The sequence below is a fragment of the Tachyglossus aculeatus genome, chromosome 6, assembly GCF_015852505.1.
Source record: "Tachyglossus aculeatus isolate mTacAcu1 chromosome 6, mTacAcu1.pri, whole genome shotgun sequence".
In the NCBI taxonomy this organism is placed as follows: domain Eukaryota; kingdom Metazoa; phylum Chordata; class Mammalia; order Monotremata; family Tachyglossidae; genus Tachyglossus; species Tachyglossus aculeatus.
In genome coordinates this window covers 33,684,503-33,698,733 of record NC_052071.1, presented here as the reverse complement: position 1 = coordinate 33,698,733, position 14,231 = coordinate 33,684,503, and the positions used below count along the sequence as shown (strand labels likewise).

Genomic DNA, 14,231 nt, shown 5'->3' with positions numbered 1-14,231 from the left:
TCTCTCAAATCCATAGCCCTCCATTAAACTGCAGGCAAGTCTCTGTCTCCCCCTTTTAGACTGTGAGCCCACCGTTGGGTAGGGACTGTATCTATATCTTGCCAATTTGTACTTCCCAAGCGCTTAGTACAGTGCTCTGCACACAGTAAGCGCTCAATAAATACGATTGATGATGATGAGGAGGAACTTCAGGCAAAGAGAAGTTCAATGACTTGCCCAAGGTCACTGCAGGCACAGAGTCCTAATCTCTTCAGTCTATCCTCCTTCTTCCCAGCACTCGTTCAACTTGGAAGCCCCCTCCTCTGAACCTTTCCAGCTTTGATATGTCCTATCTAAGAAGCAGCAATCAAAATGGCACCCAATATTCCAGGGGTGGAATTAAAACACAACTTACTCATCTTTGAGATGGCAGAGGGACTAAGTTTTCTACATTCTACATTCTGTTCACTAGATGTTAAATAACCAAAAATGTCTTTAGAAATAAAATACCAGCTCGCTTTTTAAAAAACAATCACTATTTTCTGTTAGCCCCAAGCATCCTCCCTTATATCAGGATCCATGACCATAAATTTAATCACCCTGCATGTCTCTTTCTAATTCTGGTCAAGGCTGCCACTCAGATGAATGCAGTTCCCACCTGCTGACCCATTTTTGCTGTAATGATTTCCTCCTTGTTTGGATCATTTGAAAAGGTTTCATCCAAGCAGCACCACTGACTTTATAATTTTATCGTATGCCCCATAAACCGCCTTGTTGTTTTATTCCACCATCATGAACTCCCTGTGAAGGACAGAAATGCATATTGTAAACCAGCAACACAAACCAATATGCCTCTCTGACCAGCTTTCAAAGGTAGCATCTTATCAAGTGTACTTCAATTTCACTCTTTTTGTAGAAAGTAATGACTGTTTAGAAGTGTTTAGAAAACTAAGCTGAATGGAACATAGGTATTTACTTCAGACAGAAGTATTCTTCTTCTAATAATTACCCTCTTGCAATCTAGAATATTAATGAGCAGCCTCCAAATATATAAAGGGATATTGCAGGGACAAGCCATTGGTAAGGGGGAAGGTCACAGAAAGGAAAGGGAGAAAGGGTCTTAAACTACAAGAGGAGGGATTAAAAGTAGAAAATGAAGAATTTTAAAGGCTGTGAGATGTTGAGATGTATTATCAAGTTTTCAGGTAAAATGCAGCATTGCCTGTGACTTCCTTTAACTGTATCCTTAAAACATTTGCTCTGTCCTCCTTGCTTTTGGTTTCCCAATAACAGCTCATCATATAACAACTTTTTGGATTGTCAATTACCCTAACATTTCCTACCTGGAGAGTTTTCAGGTGAACACAGATTCATTGCTAAGAAACTGACTATGTTATTTGTGAACTTGTTTTCCCATTTGAAGTTGAATATAAGAATCACCATGGTGTTTGTACATTGTAGGTACTTGAATGACACAACACCAGCACAGTTGTTGCTCAGTCACTCAAAGGGCAGGAAGAGCTCACGGGAGGGGGCTCCCAGGAAAAAAGATGGGATTCATAAATCCTACCATCACATGCAGCCAAAGTCAAGGAGCAAAGAAGGGCCTCAACAGCCTGTTGGGGGTGGGAAAGCCCTCTCACAGAAGCCTCCAGAGTTGGTTTCGCCAGAGGATAAAGATACCCCCAGAAGGTGGGAGGGAGCAGAACAGTCCCCTGGGGTTAGGGGAGTAGGGATAGGACCCACCTCCAGGGTAGGGGGAAGGAGAGAAGAGGAGGGCTGGCTTCCAATACCACACAAAGAAAAATAGCTGCATAAGTTGGCTTGGCTTAGAAAGTCCCTGCTGTAGAGTGAAGGCTTCAGAGCCACAATTGTGGACAAGTTGAACTCCCTACAGCCCAGTGGCTTGACTGCTGTCTCTTTTCCCTCTGCAATAATGCAGATCTTGTTCTAGGTCGCTTTTGTTGGTATCCTGATTTCACCTGTACCAAGTTGTCTAACTGCATTTTTTATCAAAGAAAATCAATTACTCTCCCCTTTGGGGTTCAGGTCCTTATTTTTAAACTTTTCTAGTTTCCCTTTCAGTTAAGAAACTCCGAGCACTCTGAACCACTGATGTTAACCAGGTTGGTTCCTGTGATGAGCCCCATCACCACCCACAAACCACGAGGCCCGGTGATGGAACTTCCCATGGGGATCCTAGAGGACCTGAGGTGAAGAAAGGCCAAGGGAGTCCGGTGCCCCGTAGGGACTATTCCCTAGCTGTCTCAGAGATGTCCATGTAGAAATTAAGTGCCTTGCTTAAGGTCACACAGCAGGAAAGTGGTGGAGCCATGATTAGAACACAGGTCCTCTGACTTCCAGGCCAATGCTTTATCTCCTAGGCCACACTAGTTTAATCTTGGCTGACTCATCAACACTGCTCTCTCTTTCCTCACTGATCAAAAATGATATCATAGTTGGGGGTGGGGGTGGGAAGGTGGGGAGCCTTGGGCTCTACCTCCAAGTAGGGAAAGAAGGATGAGACGGAGGGGCCCTGGACCTAGCTGGGTGGGGAGCTCCAGGGCCCGTATTTCTGTGTTTAGTTGCAGTCCCCTGGCTATGGGCCAGTGCCGGGCCCTGGGGTCCAGAGACCAACCATTTTGGCTTGGGCTTTGCAGAGCCTGACGTGCCCCCTCTCCCACATTGGGCCACTCCATTCAGGAAGGTGAGGCTGGGGGTATGTGGGTCTGTGTCCCAATCCTCTGGTAGGTCTCAGGGCTTTACTTCAGGTTCCTCCCATTCTCTCCTTCCTATTACATTGTGCCCCTCTCAAGACCCTCCCCTCACAGCCCTTTTAAACTACCCGCCCCCCCCGACCCAACCCAGCTAAAAACAGAAACAGTCCCTGAAGTTGTCCTTATGGTTGAGTTGAAAGTGGTAGTGGCTAGGCAGGTAAAAAGAAAAACAGCTCCTGTTTCCACCTCAGAGCCTCAGGACACTGGGCCTCGGGACACTCTCATCTAACTTGCTAGTGCTTCTGGGTGGGCTTCCTGGAGTTCCCATCATCTGCCATAAGAACTAGACAATTAGGGCCCATGGGTACCTTGTTGAAAACCTCAGTATTAAGTTGTTTTGTGAGCAAGAGAAAGACAGGGTCTTTTCCTGTTTCATGTCCCCCACTCCCACATCTTTTCTGGATGCATAGAAAATAAGAAAAGGGTATTTACAGCAGGACAATGTCCCTGATATCAATCAATGAATCAATGGAATTTATTGAGCGCTTATAATCAACCTTCTAGCTACCTAATCAAATCAATGAATTGTAAACTTTAAGACTGCACAGTTTCCATGTGAGAACCACTGAGAAATAGATCTATTTTCCTTTCAAAAGACAATAATAAATGAAATGCCAAATAACATTAAGGGTATATTTTTAAAAAGGTTATTTTTCTGATTACATCTATTGAACTTTGGTATTTGTCTCATTAGCAAAAAGCACATAAGAAGGCTGGTTAAATGTCTTATCTGGAGGTTCACCTACATTTTTCTGACTTCCACACTTTTAAAGTTTTTAAACTTTAAGATTAGCATAAATGTAGACATGTAATTTTAAAATCAATTTCTGAGGGAAAGTGATTGCGATTGAGGCAGCATATTGAGGAGCTAGATACCTCAAATGATACAGTACAAATGTTTTATCTCTTTTCTCATATCTCAGATTACAAATAGAAATTTGGGGGTTTGCATATTTCACATTTCTTTCCATTTCATGGTATGTGTGGTTAAAACTACACAAACTACGTTATAGATCATGCAGATAAAAAAATCTCAGAAACAAAAATTACAGTATTTTTCATGGAAAAGCAATAAAGCATAAAGTAAATAACCTTGGATTTAACTCTAAACAAAGAGTAATGAAGCTCCAGAGCATTGAAAATTCATGCTGCTGTGGAGAAAAATAAATTGGGTGGTTATGCTGAATTCTATCCTTTAGTCCAAATGAACATAAACAAGATGCAAGAATGCTGAGCCAGCATGTACTGCCAGTAATAATTTTCCGTGTTTAGAGATTAAAATGAAATGTAAAATAAGGTCCCAGTGTGTCAAATTAGAGGAAAAGTTATAAGCATCATAAAAAGTTACTCTTATAATATGCAATAAAAAAAGATGAAAAAGTTTTATCAATTCAATTCAACAGTCTCCCCACTCATCAACCCCACTCAAACCTAGGGTACTATTTAGCATTCTCAGAAATGGGGGCAGCTAAGACCTAGAAACTGATCCTGCTGGCACCAACCCAGACAGTTACACTTCTCAGTTGGTTCGCAAAGAATTGGCCCAGAACTGTTTCAATCAATATTTTTGTCGGAACTCTTTCGGGAATCACCGCCACGGGAATCAAACTCTTCTGTAACTCATGTTATGATAAGAAACCCATACATAAATCTCCTGCCACACAAAGACTGACTCATCAACAACAGTGAGTCACTTCCGGATTAGTATTTACCCTCAGCAGAAATTCAAGTTATAACACATCTACTGAGTTCAATGATGGGCAGGCAAAAGTAAACGTACTGCTGTGCCTACACCTAAAAGTAACATGGTCCTGGCCATTAATCAATCAATGGTATTTATTCATTCATTCAATCATATTTATTGAGTGCTTACTGTGTGCAGAGCAATGTACTAAGCACTTGGAAAGTACAATTTGGCAACAAATAGAGACAATCCCTACCCTACAACGGGTTGAGCACTTAATTCGTGCACCACATTGTACTAAATTGTTTGGGAAAGTTATTCTATCAAATAACACTGCTAAGCTGTCTTCCCTTTTTCCCTTTATGGAAAATGGGCTCAGATACTTTCTCCATAGCCCCAAACGTCTGTGAGTTCTCAAACAACAAGCAGCAACAACAACAACAAAAAAGCACAACTTTAGCTATTTGGGAATGTCTCCACTAACAGCATATGCAAAAACCTACATGAAATTCACACTGAACAGAACAAATTTCTTTCTCAACCTGGAAATGAAAGTTTTGACATGGCCATTCTAATTGATGGGTATTTAAAGGGGAGTGTTACAACCCTTCTGGACTGTGAGCCTGTTGTTGGGTAGGGATTGTCTCTATCTGTTGCCGAATTGTACTTTCCAAGCGCTTGGTACAGTGTACTGCACACAATAAGTGCTCAATAAATACGATTGAATGAATGAATAATTAATGGCATTTATTAAGCACTTTATATGAGCTAAGTGTTAAGGGGTAGTTACAGAGTTATGAGATCAGAGTCCCTGTCCAAGTGGGGCTAACAATATTATTCCCATTTTAAACATGAAGAATCTGAGGCACAGTGAGATTAACTGACTTGTCCAAGGTCACATGGTAGAGCATGGAACTCAAAACCAGTTCTTTATTCCCAGAACCATGTTCTTTCACTAGGCCATGCTGACTCTGATCAATGACATTAGGACACAGGCTCCCTATTCTCTAAAGATCAGATATCTAGGATTATTGACCGATCCAGGTACTGACTTGCCGTCCATATGAACTCTCTCTTCTATTTTCATTACAGCACTACCCTGAGGCAAGCTGTTTCTGAACCTGATTTATTCAAGGGTGAAATGGAGAGAAACCACATCTGAAACTGAGTAAATAATAATAATAATAATGATCATAATAGTATTTGTTAAGCACTTACTATGTGCCAATCACTGTTTTAAGCACTGGGGTAGTTACAATTAATCACTTGGACACAGTCCCTGTCCCATATGGGGCTCACATCTAAATAGGAGGGAGGACAAGTATTGAAAAGGGTGGCAGTGTAACTGGTCTTCAAGTTAGGAAATCCTGAGGGGAGGGATCATGCATACTAATTCTTATCCACAATCACAAATGCTTAGTACAGTGTTCTGCACACACTAGGTGCTCAATAAATACTAGTAATTGAACAGAGTTGAGTCCCTATGGACTCAAATTTTGAGGAAAAAGAATATCTTGAGGAATTGGTACGCATTTTTTAAAATCCTTCAACTAGCTTCCAACATTTGTGCTGAAAACTGCTAAAGAACTAATTTTCTGGCTAATCGAACACACTCAATCCTATTGTATTAGGATACTCTCCTTCTCTCTTGATATTTCTGATCTGAACACAACTATACCCTTCCCTTTACAGAAATTATGTGCGAGGAACACTTTTCTTAGAAGAGAAGAATAGCACCAGTTTGCTGATTCCAGTGGTTATCAGGTGGAGCCCCACCCCACCCCCACCATTCCTTATAGCCTGGAGCCCCTTTAAAACCAGCCCTGGGTCTGTGAGGCCACTCTGTGTCTGGACCAGCCACCCAACCACTACCATCAGCACGTCTGAAGCTTTCAGACACTGAGAGTGCTGGAGAGGCTGCTGCGGCTGTAAGCAAAGACTGTTGCCTGAAGTAGTGATGATGATTATGATGGCATTTGTTAAGCACTTACTATGTGCAAAGCACTGTTCTAAGCGCTGGGGGAGGTTACAAGGTGATCAAGTTGTCCCACAGGGGGCTCACAGTTTTAATCACCATTTCACAGATGAGGTAACTGAGGCACAGAGAAGTGAAGTGGCTTGCCCAAAGCCACACAGCTGACAGTTGGCAGAGCCGGGATTTGAACCCATGATCTCTGACTCCAAAGCCCGCGCTCTTTCCACTGAGCCACGCTGCTTCTCTGCTGCTTAGTGCTTAGTCTAAGGTCCTTCCCCTAAGAACTTACTTAGAAGCAACAGTATTTATTGTGTGCAAAGCACTGTGTTAAGTGCTGGGAGGTGTGAGAAATGGACATGGTGCCTGGTCCCCAAGAGGCTCACAGGAATTAATGGGAGAAAGGAGGCTATATACAGAAGCCTGAGAAGAAATGAAACACTAACACTACTAAAACATACACAGTTTTTTTTAATGGTACCTGTTAGGTGCTTACTATGTGCCAAGCACTATATTATCAAACATTGGGGCTGATACAAGAAAATCAGTTTGGACAGTCCATGTACCATATGGGGCTCACAGTCTGAATCCCCATTTTGCAGATGAGGTAACAGGCACGGAGAAGTTAAGTGACTTGCCCAAGGTCACACGACAGGTGCGACAGGTGGCAGAGCTGGGATTAAAATCCAGGTCCTTCTGACTCCCAGGCCCATGCTCTATCCATTAGGCCAGCTTTGTATCTACACCAGTACCAAGTACAGTGCCTGGCATGTAGTAAACACTTAAATACCATTAAAAAAAGGACTTACTTGGTGGCGGGGGGGGGGGGGGGGGGGGGGGGCTCTTGGAGATGTAATTCTAATAAGGCTTTGATGGTGGGGAGACTGATTGTCTGTCGAATATGAATGCGGAGGGAGTTCCAGGCCAGAGGGAGGACGTGGGCAAGGGGTCAGGGATGAGGTAGATGAGATCAAATATTCATCCCTTCTTCTACACTGCCCCTAAGAGCCCTTATATACATGTCTTTATACACTATTGCTTATTCCTACCTGTAACTGATTTTAGTGTTCATCTTCCCTGAAGAATGGTAGACTCCCTAGATTAAAGATTGTATCTACTCACTTTTTTGGACTCTACCAAATGCTTATTACAGTTCTTCACACAGAGGGCAGTCAAATACTATTCACTGACTGATTCAGTATCTCAAACCTTTCCAGCATTAGTCATGGCATGAGATAAAGTGAATGTAAGTACATGGAAAGCAGACAGAAATCACCATTATACTTAGCTTTCAGCAAGCTGTGGATCCCAAAACATCACCGACTGAGTGGAAGCAGACTATTGTTCAATGTCAGAATAGAAGGAAGACAATGGAGAAGATTTCTGCTCACACCAAAGAAAAACAGAACTCACAAAATGAGATATGAAGTGAATATGTAACATAAAAGGAGTTGATGTTATTAATGGACCCACAATTCAACTCTAGAGGAATTCTTCCCTTGCTCACCTATGCTGCCATGACCTTTGTTACTGCTTCCTGGGGATGTGAAGCAATGTTTGAATTAAAACCGGAAGACATCTCTGGAACTTTTAAAAAGACTTGCCAAAAAGTGTCCAATTTCCTATGGGGCACATTTTTCTATTACCATATCTCAAATGGCTGGCACTATCATTTTGTATTAAAATACTCTGTCTTTTCTTCTAGAGTCATTACTGGCAGTTTTGGGAAAGAATAAAAATAAATCTAATTGTATTTGCTTAATTGTGAGTGAAGAACACCCTGTTGATTCCTACCAGGAGGGAGACTACCCATGATAGAAGCTACCAATACTGAAGTCTCTGGCTTTTGTAATAGATTATAGAAACCATACAACTAGTTACAGGGTAAGTTGATGAGTAATTTAACACACAGGCCTACTGTGAGAAGGCTAATTGCAGCAACCTGTTTAAAAGGCAGATACCACTTAGCTTACACAGCTTGCCTTTCAACATTGCACAGTAAGACATTTGTGGAAAACAACATAATCGGTATTGAGAATGGTGCTCTATGCCCCTTAAACCTGCATTTGAAAACCTGAATGTCATTATTATCAAGTACAATGAAAGCCATTCTAATGGAATGGGTCAAGAGCAGTTTCTGTATTTATAGTGGGGTTTCCCCAATAGAAACTAGAAATTGAGAGAGTGGCTCCCCAGAACCACCATCCATATTCATATATTCATATTCTCTCTCTCTCTCTCCCTCTCTCTCTCTCTCTCCCCTTAATTAAAAAATAAATTGCAAATTAGGTCATTCAGAAGAAGCAGTAAATAAAGCCCTCCAAACGTATTCTGCAAGCAAGCATTTTGGGCAGCTCCTTTCATTTCTGAACCAATGATGTTCCCCAGGGATGGCAATTTCTATTTCCCAAATTCCTGACATTTTCCTGTATTTGGTAAATGCTCCTGTGAAAAATGTTATAAAAACTTTGAGCCTTTCATGATAATTTACACCTCCTACACCCTGAATCAGAATTGGATACTCATTAGGATTTAAATGACTGCCCTGGCAGATACTCAAACAATCAGCCAGACTGACAAAAGTAGACTCCCCTCTGGTCACCGGCTTCTTCATTAAGGGTGATTTTGCACAGTCAAATGTTTCTGCTAGACCTTTAAAACTATCAACAGGGAACGCTATCTTCATCATCTCACATGTCTATCCAGACAAGATTTTAAGAGGTCATGGAGCTTTTGCAGTACTTTGATTTCCTGAGCTGAAAAAACGAGACTGCAATCAATGCCTCCTGCCTACTCTGCAGGAGAGTTGAGGGTTAATGGGACAACTGGAAAGTGCTGTGACCTCCTTGGACGAAGGACATTCATCAAGGCATTCTTATACTAGGCAAATTATATTTTCTGAGACCCTCTTCCCAATGCCATCCACCTCACCAAAATGGATTTTTACTATATTTTCTTCCTACTTAGTTGCCTGATGGAATATCCAAGTAGGTGCTCTCACACTAATCGATCAGTGGCATTTATTGAGTGCCTACTACGTGCAGAGCATTGTACTAAGCACTGGGGAGAGTACAAAACAATGGAGTTGGTAAACACGTTCCCTGCCCAGACATCTTACGGACTAGGGAGAAGAACCTAAAAAGTTAGAATACACTGTGAGATTTTATTTCTTATCTTTTCAAAACTATGGGATATCAGAATTAGTAGTTTGCTTACTCCAGAATTAGAGAAATGTAGATGTTTCCATAAGCATATCAAGAGCTCTCAAAGTGGAATTACAGGAGACAATGTGCCTAAGAATTTCAAACAACTTTAGAAGCTCTACATTACCTTTGAAGATCTTGATACCAAACCCTTCCAGGAACACTTGTGTCTGCAAATTTCATTTTTATTGGGGACCTTGAAAACAAAGAAGAATTTATCCTTTTATTTGCGTGAATTGAAAGCAGCATGTTTAACCAACAACAATTGATGAGAATGGCCTATAATACTTTTCCCACAAGATTTTGATACTTGTCTCATGGTTGCAATGAACTACAACTTCAGCCCACTTTACAAATACTTTTTTAGACATTGTTTCTTGATGAAGTAACTTTCTTGAACGGACATGGAAATCACACGTAACTAGAATCACAAGTCTTGACAAAATAAGAAAGGTGAAAGGTGGCAAGATCTATTGGAAAAATTTGTGTCTAAGAGTCAATGGCCATGGGTTTTAGTTCCAGCTCTGTCATCGGTTTGCTATGTGATCTTAGGCAAGTCACTGAAACTCCATGCTTAAGTTTCTCGGTCTGTAAGTGGAGATTATGTGACTTTAAAACAATATCATGGAAAAGCCCTTTACAAAACAGTGGTGTTTAATATTCAATATTATGCTAGTAATACAGTATAGGATCAAAAAACCTCAAATCCTTAGGATCAAGCAACATGTAGACATAAGGTTGTTACAGATTTTAAATTACATGGTCCTCATGGTGTGTCTTCAATATGTTTTAAACCCTAACACGCTATTTTGTATACCTGAGCATGGCTTTTACTCAGTGCCTGAAATACAGAGAAAATGAAATAGATCTTCAATAAAACACCACTTCAGTCAGCACACCTGAATGGTCAGACAATTGACTCTCTAGGTATCTAACTGCTCAACAACGACAACAATATCTTAGAGACAGTCCTTCCAGAAAGAAAACTGAAGAATATAATTAACCATGCAGTCTATGCCAAAATACAACACAGCAGACAAGAGCTTTGCATTACAGAAAACAGCACCAAGACCTTAGTACTGCATATAGATCCCACAAAGGCATTTGGTACAGACCTGGACTCCGGCAACTACTAAGCCAATTTGTTGCCCTGAGAGGTTCATCCAGATCCTAAGGCTAGGCATGGCAGAGTTGAAAGCACCCAGACTACCTCTTTCCTCATCGCCATGGGAATAGAGCACAACTGTCTGGGTTTAGTCGTCCAGTTCCCCTGAATAAACAGTTGGAATGCAGTCAGTTCACCAACACTGGTAGAGAATGCAGGTTTTAGGTCATGGTGCAAGGCATAACTGTCAAACCTGCATTCCCTATTCCTGTGATATCTATCAGAAGTTGTGAAAGGCTACCTCCCAACTGCAAATATCTCCCCCCCACCACCAATATCACATCTTTGAAAGACGGGATTGTGCCTTTTTCTTCTTCTGTATTTTCATTCTGTCGTATTTATTGGAGTGCTTACTGTGTGCAGAGAACTGTAGTAAGTGCTTGGGAGAGTACAATATTACAATAAATAGAGAAGCAGAATGGACCTGGGAGTCAGAAGATCATGGGTTCTAATCCTGGCTCCACTACTTGTCTGCTGTGTGACCTTGGGCAAGTCACAACTTCTCTGCACCTCAGCTACCACATCTGTAAAATGGGAATTGAGACTGTGAGCCCCACTTGGGACAGGGACTGTGTCCAACCTGCTTTGTTTGTATCCACCCCAGTGCTTAGTACAGTGCCTGGAACATAGTAAGCACTTAACAAATACCATTATTATAATTACTATCAATAATAATAATAAACAGGCACATTCCCTGTCTATTACAAGCTTACGGTCTACAGGACGAGTTTATGCTAAGTGCTGAGGTACATACATAGTTATAAAACTGGACACAGTCCCTGTCTCACATGGGGCTCACAATCTATTTTATCGATGAGGAAACTGAGGCCCAGAGAGGTTGAGTGGCTTGCCCAAAGTCACAGAGCAGGCCAGTGGTGGATCAGGGACTCAAACCCAGGCTTCCTGACTCATGTGCAAGCATAGATATGGAGGCAGAAATTCCACTCTGATTTAGTAATCTAGATTAACCATAAAACAATTCTGGCATGTCAATAATCTCAACAAAATTCCATTTAGCTGCAAGTACCTACAATTACCATGGCTGAAATTGCATTTTGGTGCATCAAACTGAATTTAAACTACAGATCAGCATCCCCACTTATATTTATAACATGCCGACACTTTATTGTTGTGTTGGGGGCCTAAAACATAGGTGTGAGTTAATAGCTTCTACATTATCTATTTACAAAATATAACCATTTTCCATTGTTACTAAAAACACTAAAAGGTAATTATGTTTCAAATGAGAACGCATTTATTCCTTATTCCCAGGAACAAATGCATTTATAATAATCTGTTACTTTAAATATCAGTAGCTGATGTGATGATCATGGTACTAAGCACTTATGTGCCGAGCGTTGAGGCAGATAGAAGATAATAAGACTGAGCTCGTAGGCAGGGAATGTGTCTGTTATACTGTTGTGTTGTACTCTCCTGAGTGCTTAGTACAATGCTCTGCACACAGTAAATGCTCAATAAATACAATTGATCAACTGATTGAACATGATCCCTATGCCACACAAAATGTATAGCCTAAAAGAGAGATTGAATATTTTAATCCCTATTTTACAGATGAGGAAACTGAGGCAGCAAAAAGTTCAATGACTTGCCCAAGGTCATACAGCAGCCAAGTAGCGGAAATGGGATTCTATCTTGAACCTTCTGCCTTCTGGTCCCATGCTCTTTCCAGTAGACCACACTGACATCTTCTACACACACCTTTTCTATGAACAAAAACTGCTGAAATTAAAATTCATTTTAAAAAGATGGATGACAACCAAGAGCAACTGTCATGTTGGTGTTTTTTTCCTCTGGCTTTCCCTATGGCAAAGAAAAGTTTGGTTTCAACACTTTGGGACCAGCATCTGAACCAAACTATTCCGTTTCCCCATTATGCTAACAACAACAACAACCCCCCACCCCCCCACCAAAAAACCCAAACCCACACACTACTAGTTGTTCAGTAGAATAATAAAATACATTTACCATTTCAACATTTCATTTCTGATTTTACTAAGAGGGTAATGGGAAATCCAACTCAGTGCTATTTACAAGGGAAAAGAATCCCATTAATGTCACTACTGCCCTTATAAACATGTATATTAACTATTTCAATAGGTTGGAACAGCTTTAGAAAAAAGACGGTCAACATCATTTCTAAAGTGGGTTATAGATGTGGATATGAAATTTCTACAAATATAAAATTTAGAGACCTTATCAAATGTAATCCATTTAAATGATGAAAAGCTGAGTGCAATAAATATATTTCTGCATTTGTGAAAACAAAAATGGATCTATCCTAAATTAATTCTTACAAGTTATTATGGAGATAAATACTTAGCAACCATGATTTAAATGAAGCTGGATATCAAATAATTTAGTTACAGACTAAGTTTGAGTATGTTTTGAAAAGAATATTCAAGTGCAATAAATATTCATTGTATGACTGGCTTTGTTCATTTAACTGCACAGTATAATGAAAACCCATCAGAGGAAATTTTCTAGGATAATGCCTTGTCACTGCCAGAATAATCACTTTTAGTAGAGAGTGTTGTCCTTCAGTTCAAAAACGTCACAGTTGACATTTAGATTGTGAGTCCCTTGAAGGATACGGGTCGTGTCTAATTCCCACCTGTATAAGCAGCATGGCCTAATAGAGCACGGGCGTGAGAGTCAGAAGGTCATGGGTTCTAGTTCCAGCTCTACCACTTGTCTGCTAAGTGACCTGGAGAAAGTCACTTCACTTTTCTGGGCCTCATATACCTCATCTGTAAATTGGGGATTGAAACTGTGAGCCCCACATGGGGCAGGGACTGAGTCCAAATTTATTTGCTTGTAGCCATCTCAGCGCTTAGTACAGTACCTCGCACAGAGTAAGCACTTAAACGCCATCATCATTATTACTCTTTCTCAACGCTTAGTATAGTGTTCGATGCAAATAAGTGCTTAATAAATATTATTATTACTACCTTGGGTACGAGGGTCACACAGAATCTTTTGCACACTTTACAAATACGGTAAATACTCCTTTCTGGGCCCTGGCCATCTGAGTGAGTACTGTTCAGAAGCCATTGGTGAAGAAGGAATGGTATGTCCTATCATCAACAGGAATTGGGTTTGAGTTGACTTGCAGGAATGGTAATGGCTTGCACTGAATCATCCTCAGTTCTCTCACCAGGTCCCCCATGCCCACTGACATACACTGCAAGATGGATACTTTAGGGGAATTGATGCAGACTACAGAGAATATCTCTGAGACCTCGCCAGCAGCCAACAAATACTGTGCCTTCATCCAGCTTTTAAGCCATCACTAAGTATGATAATCAAATGATTTTCAAAAGGAAAGTAGCATGGCTTAGTGGAAAGAACATGGGCTGTGTGAACCTGGGCAAGTCTCGACTTCTCTGTGCCTCAGTCACGTCGCCTATCAACTGGGGATTAAATCCTACTC

At 40.9% G+C, this 14,231-nt stretch overlaps 1 protein-coding gene across 2 annotated transcripts in view; it reads right to left on the bottom strand.

Annotated features, from left to right (window-relative positions):
- The window catches only part of HS6ST2 (heparan sulfate 6-O-sulfotransferase 2), a 305,862-nt gene that overhangs the window by 186,340 nt on the left and 105,291 nt on the right, over positions 1-14,231 (bottom strand). Inside the window, exon 2 of one of the 2 annotated variants that reach the window (XM_038748154.1) lies at positions 9,743-9,811. The exons of the other annotated variant lie outside the window; for it this stretch is intronic. Within the exon in view, the coding sequence (XP_038604082.1) occupies positions 9,743-9,811 (69 nt within the window). The remainder of the gene's footprint in view (positions 1-9,742; positions 9,812-14,231) is intronic. 2 annotated transcript variants of the gene reach the window in all.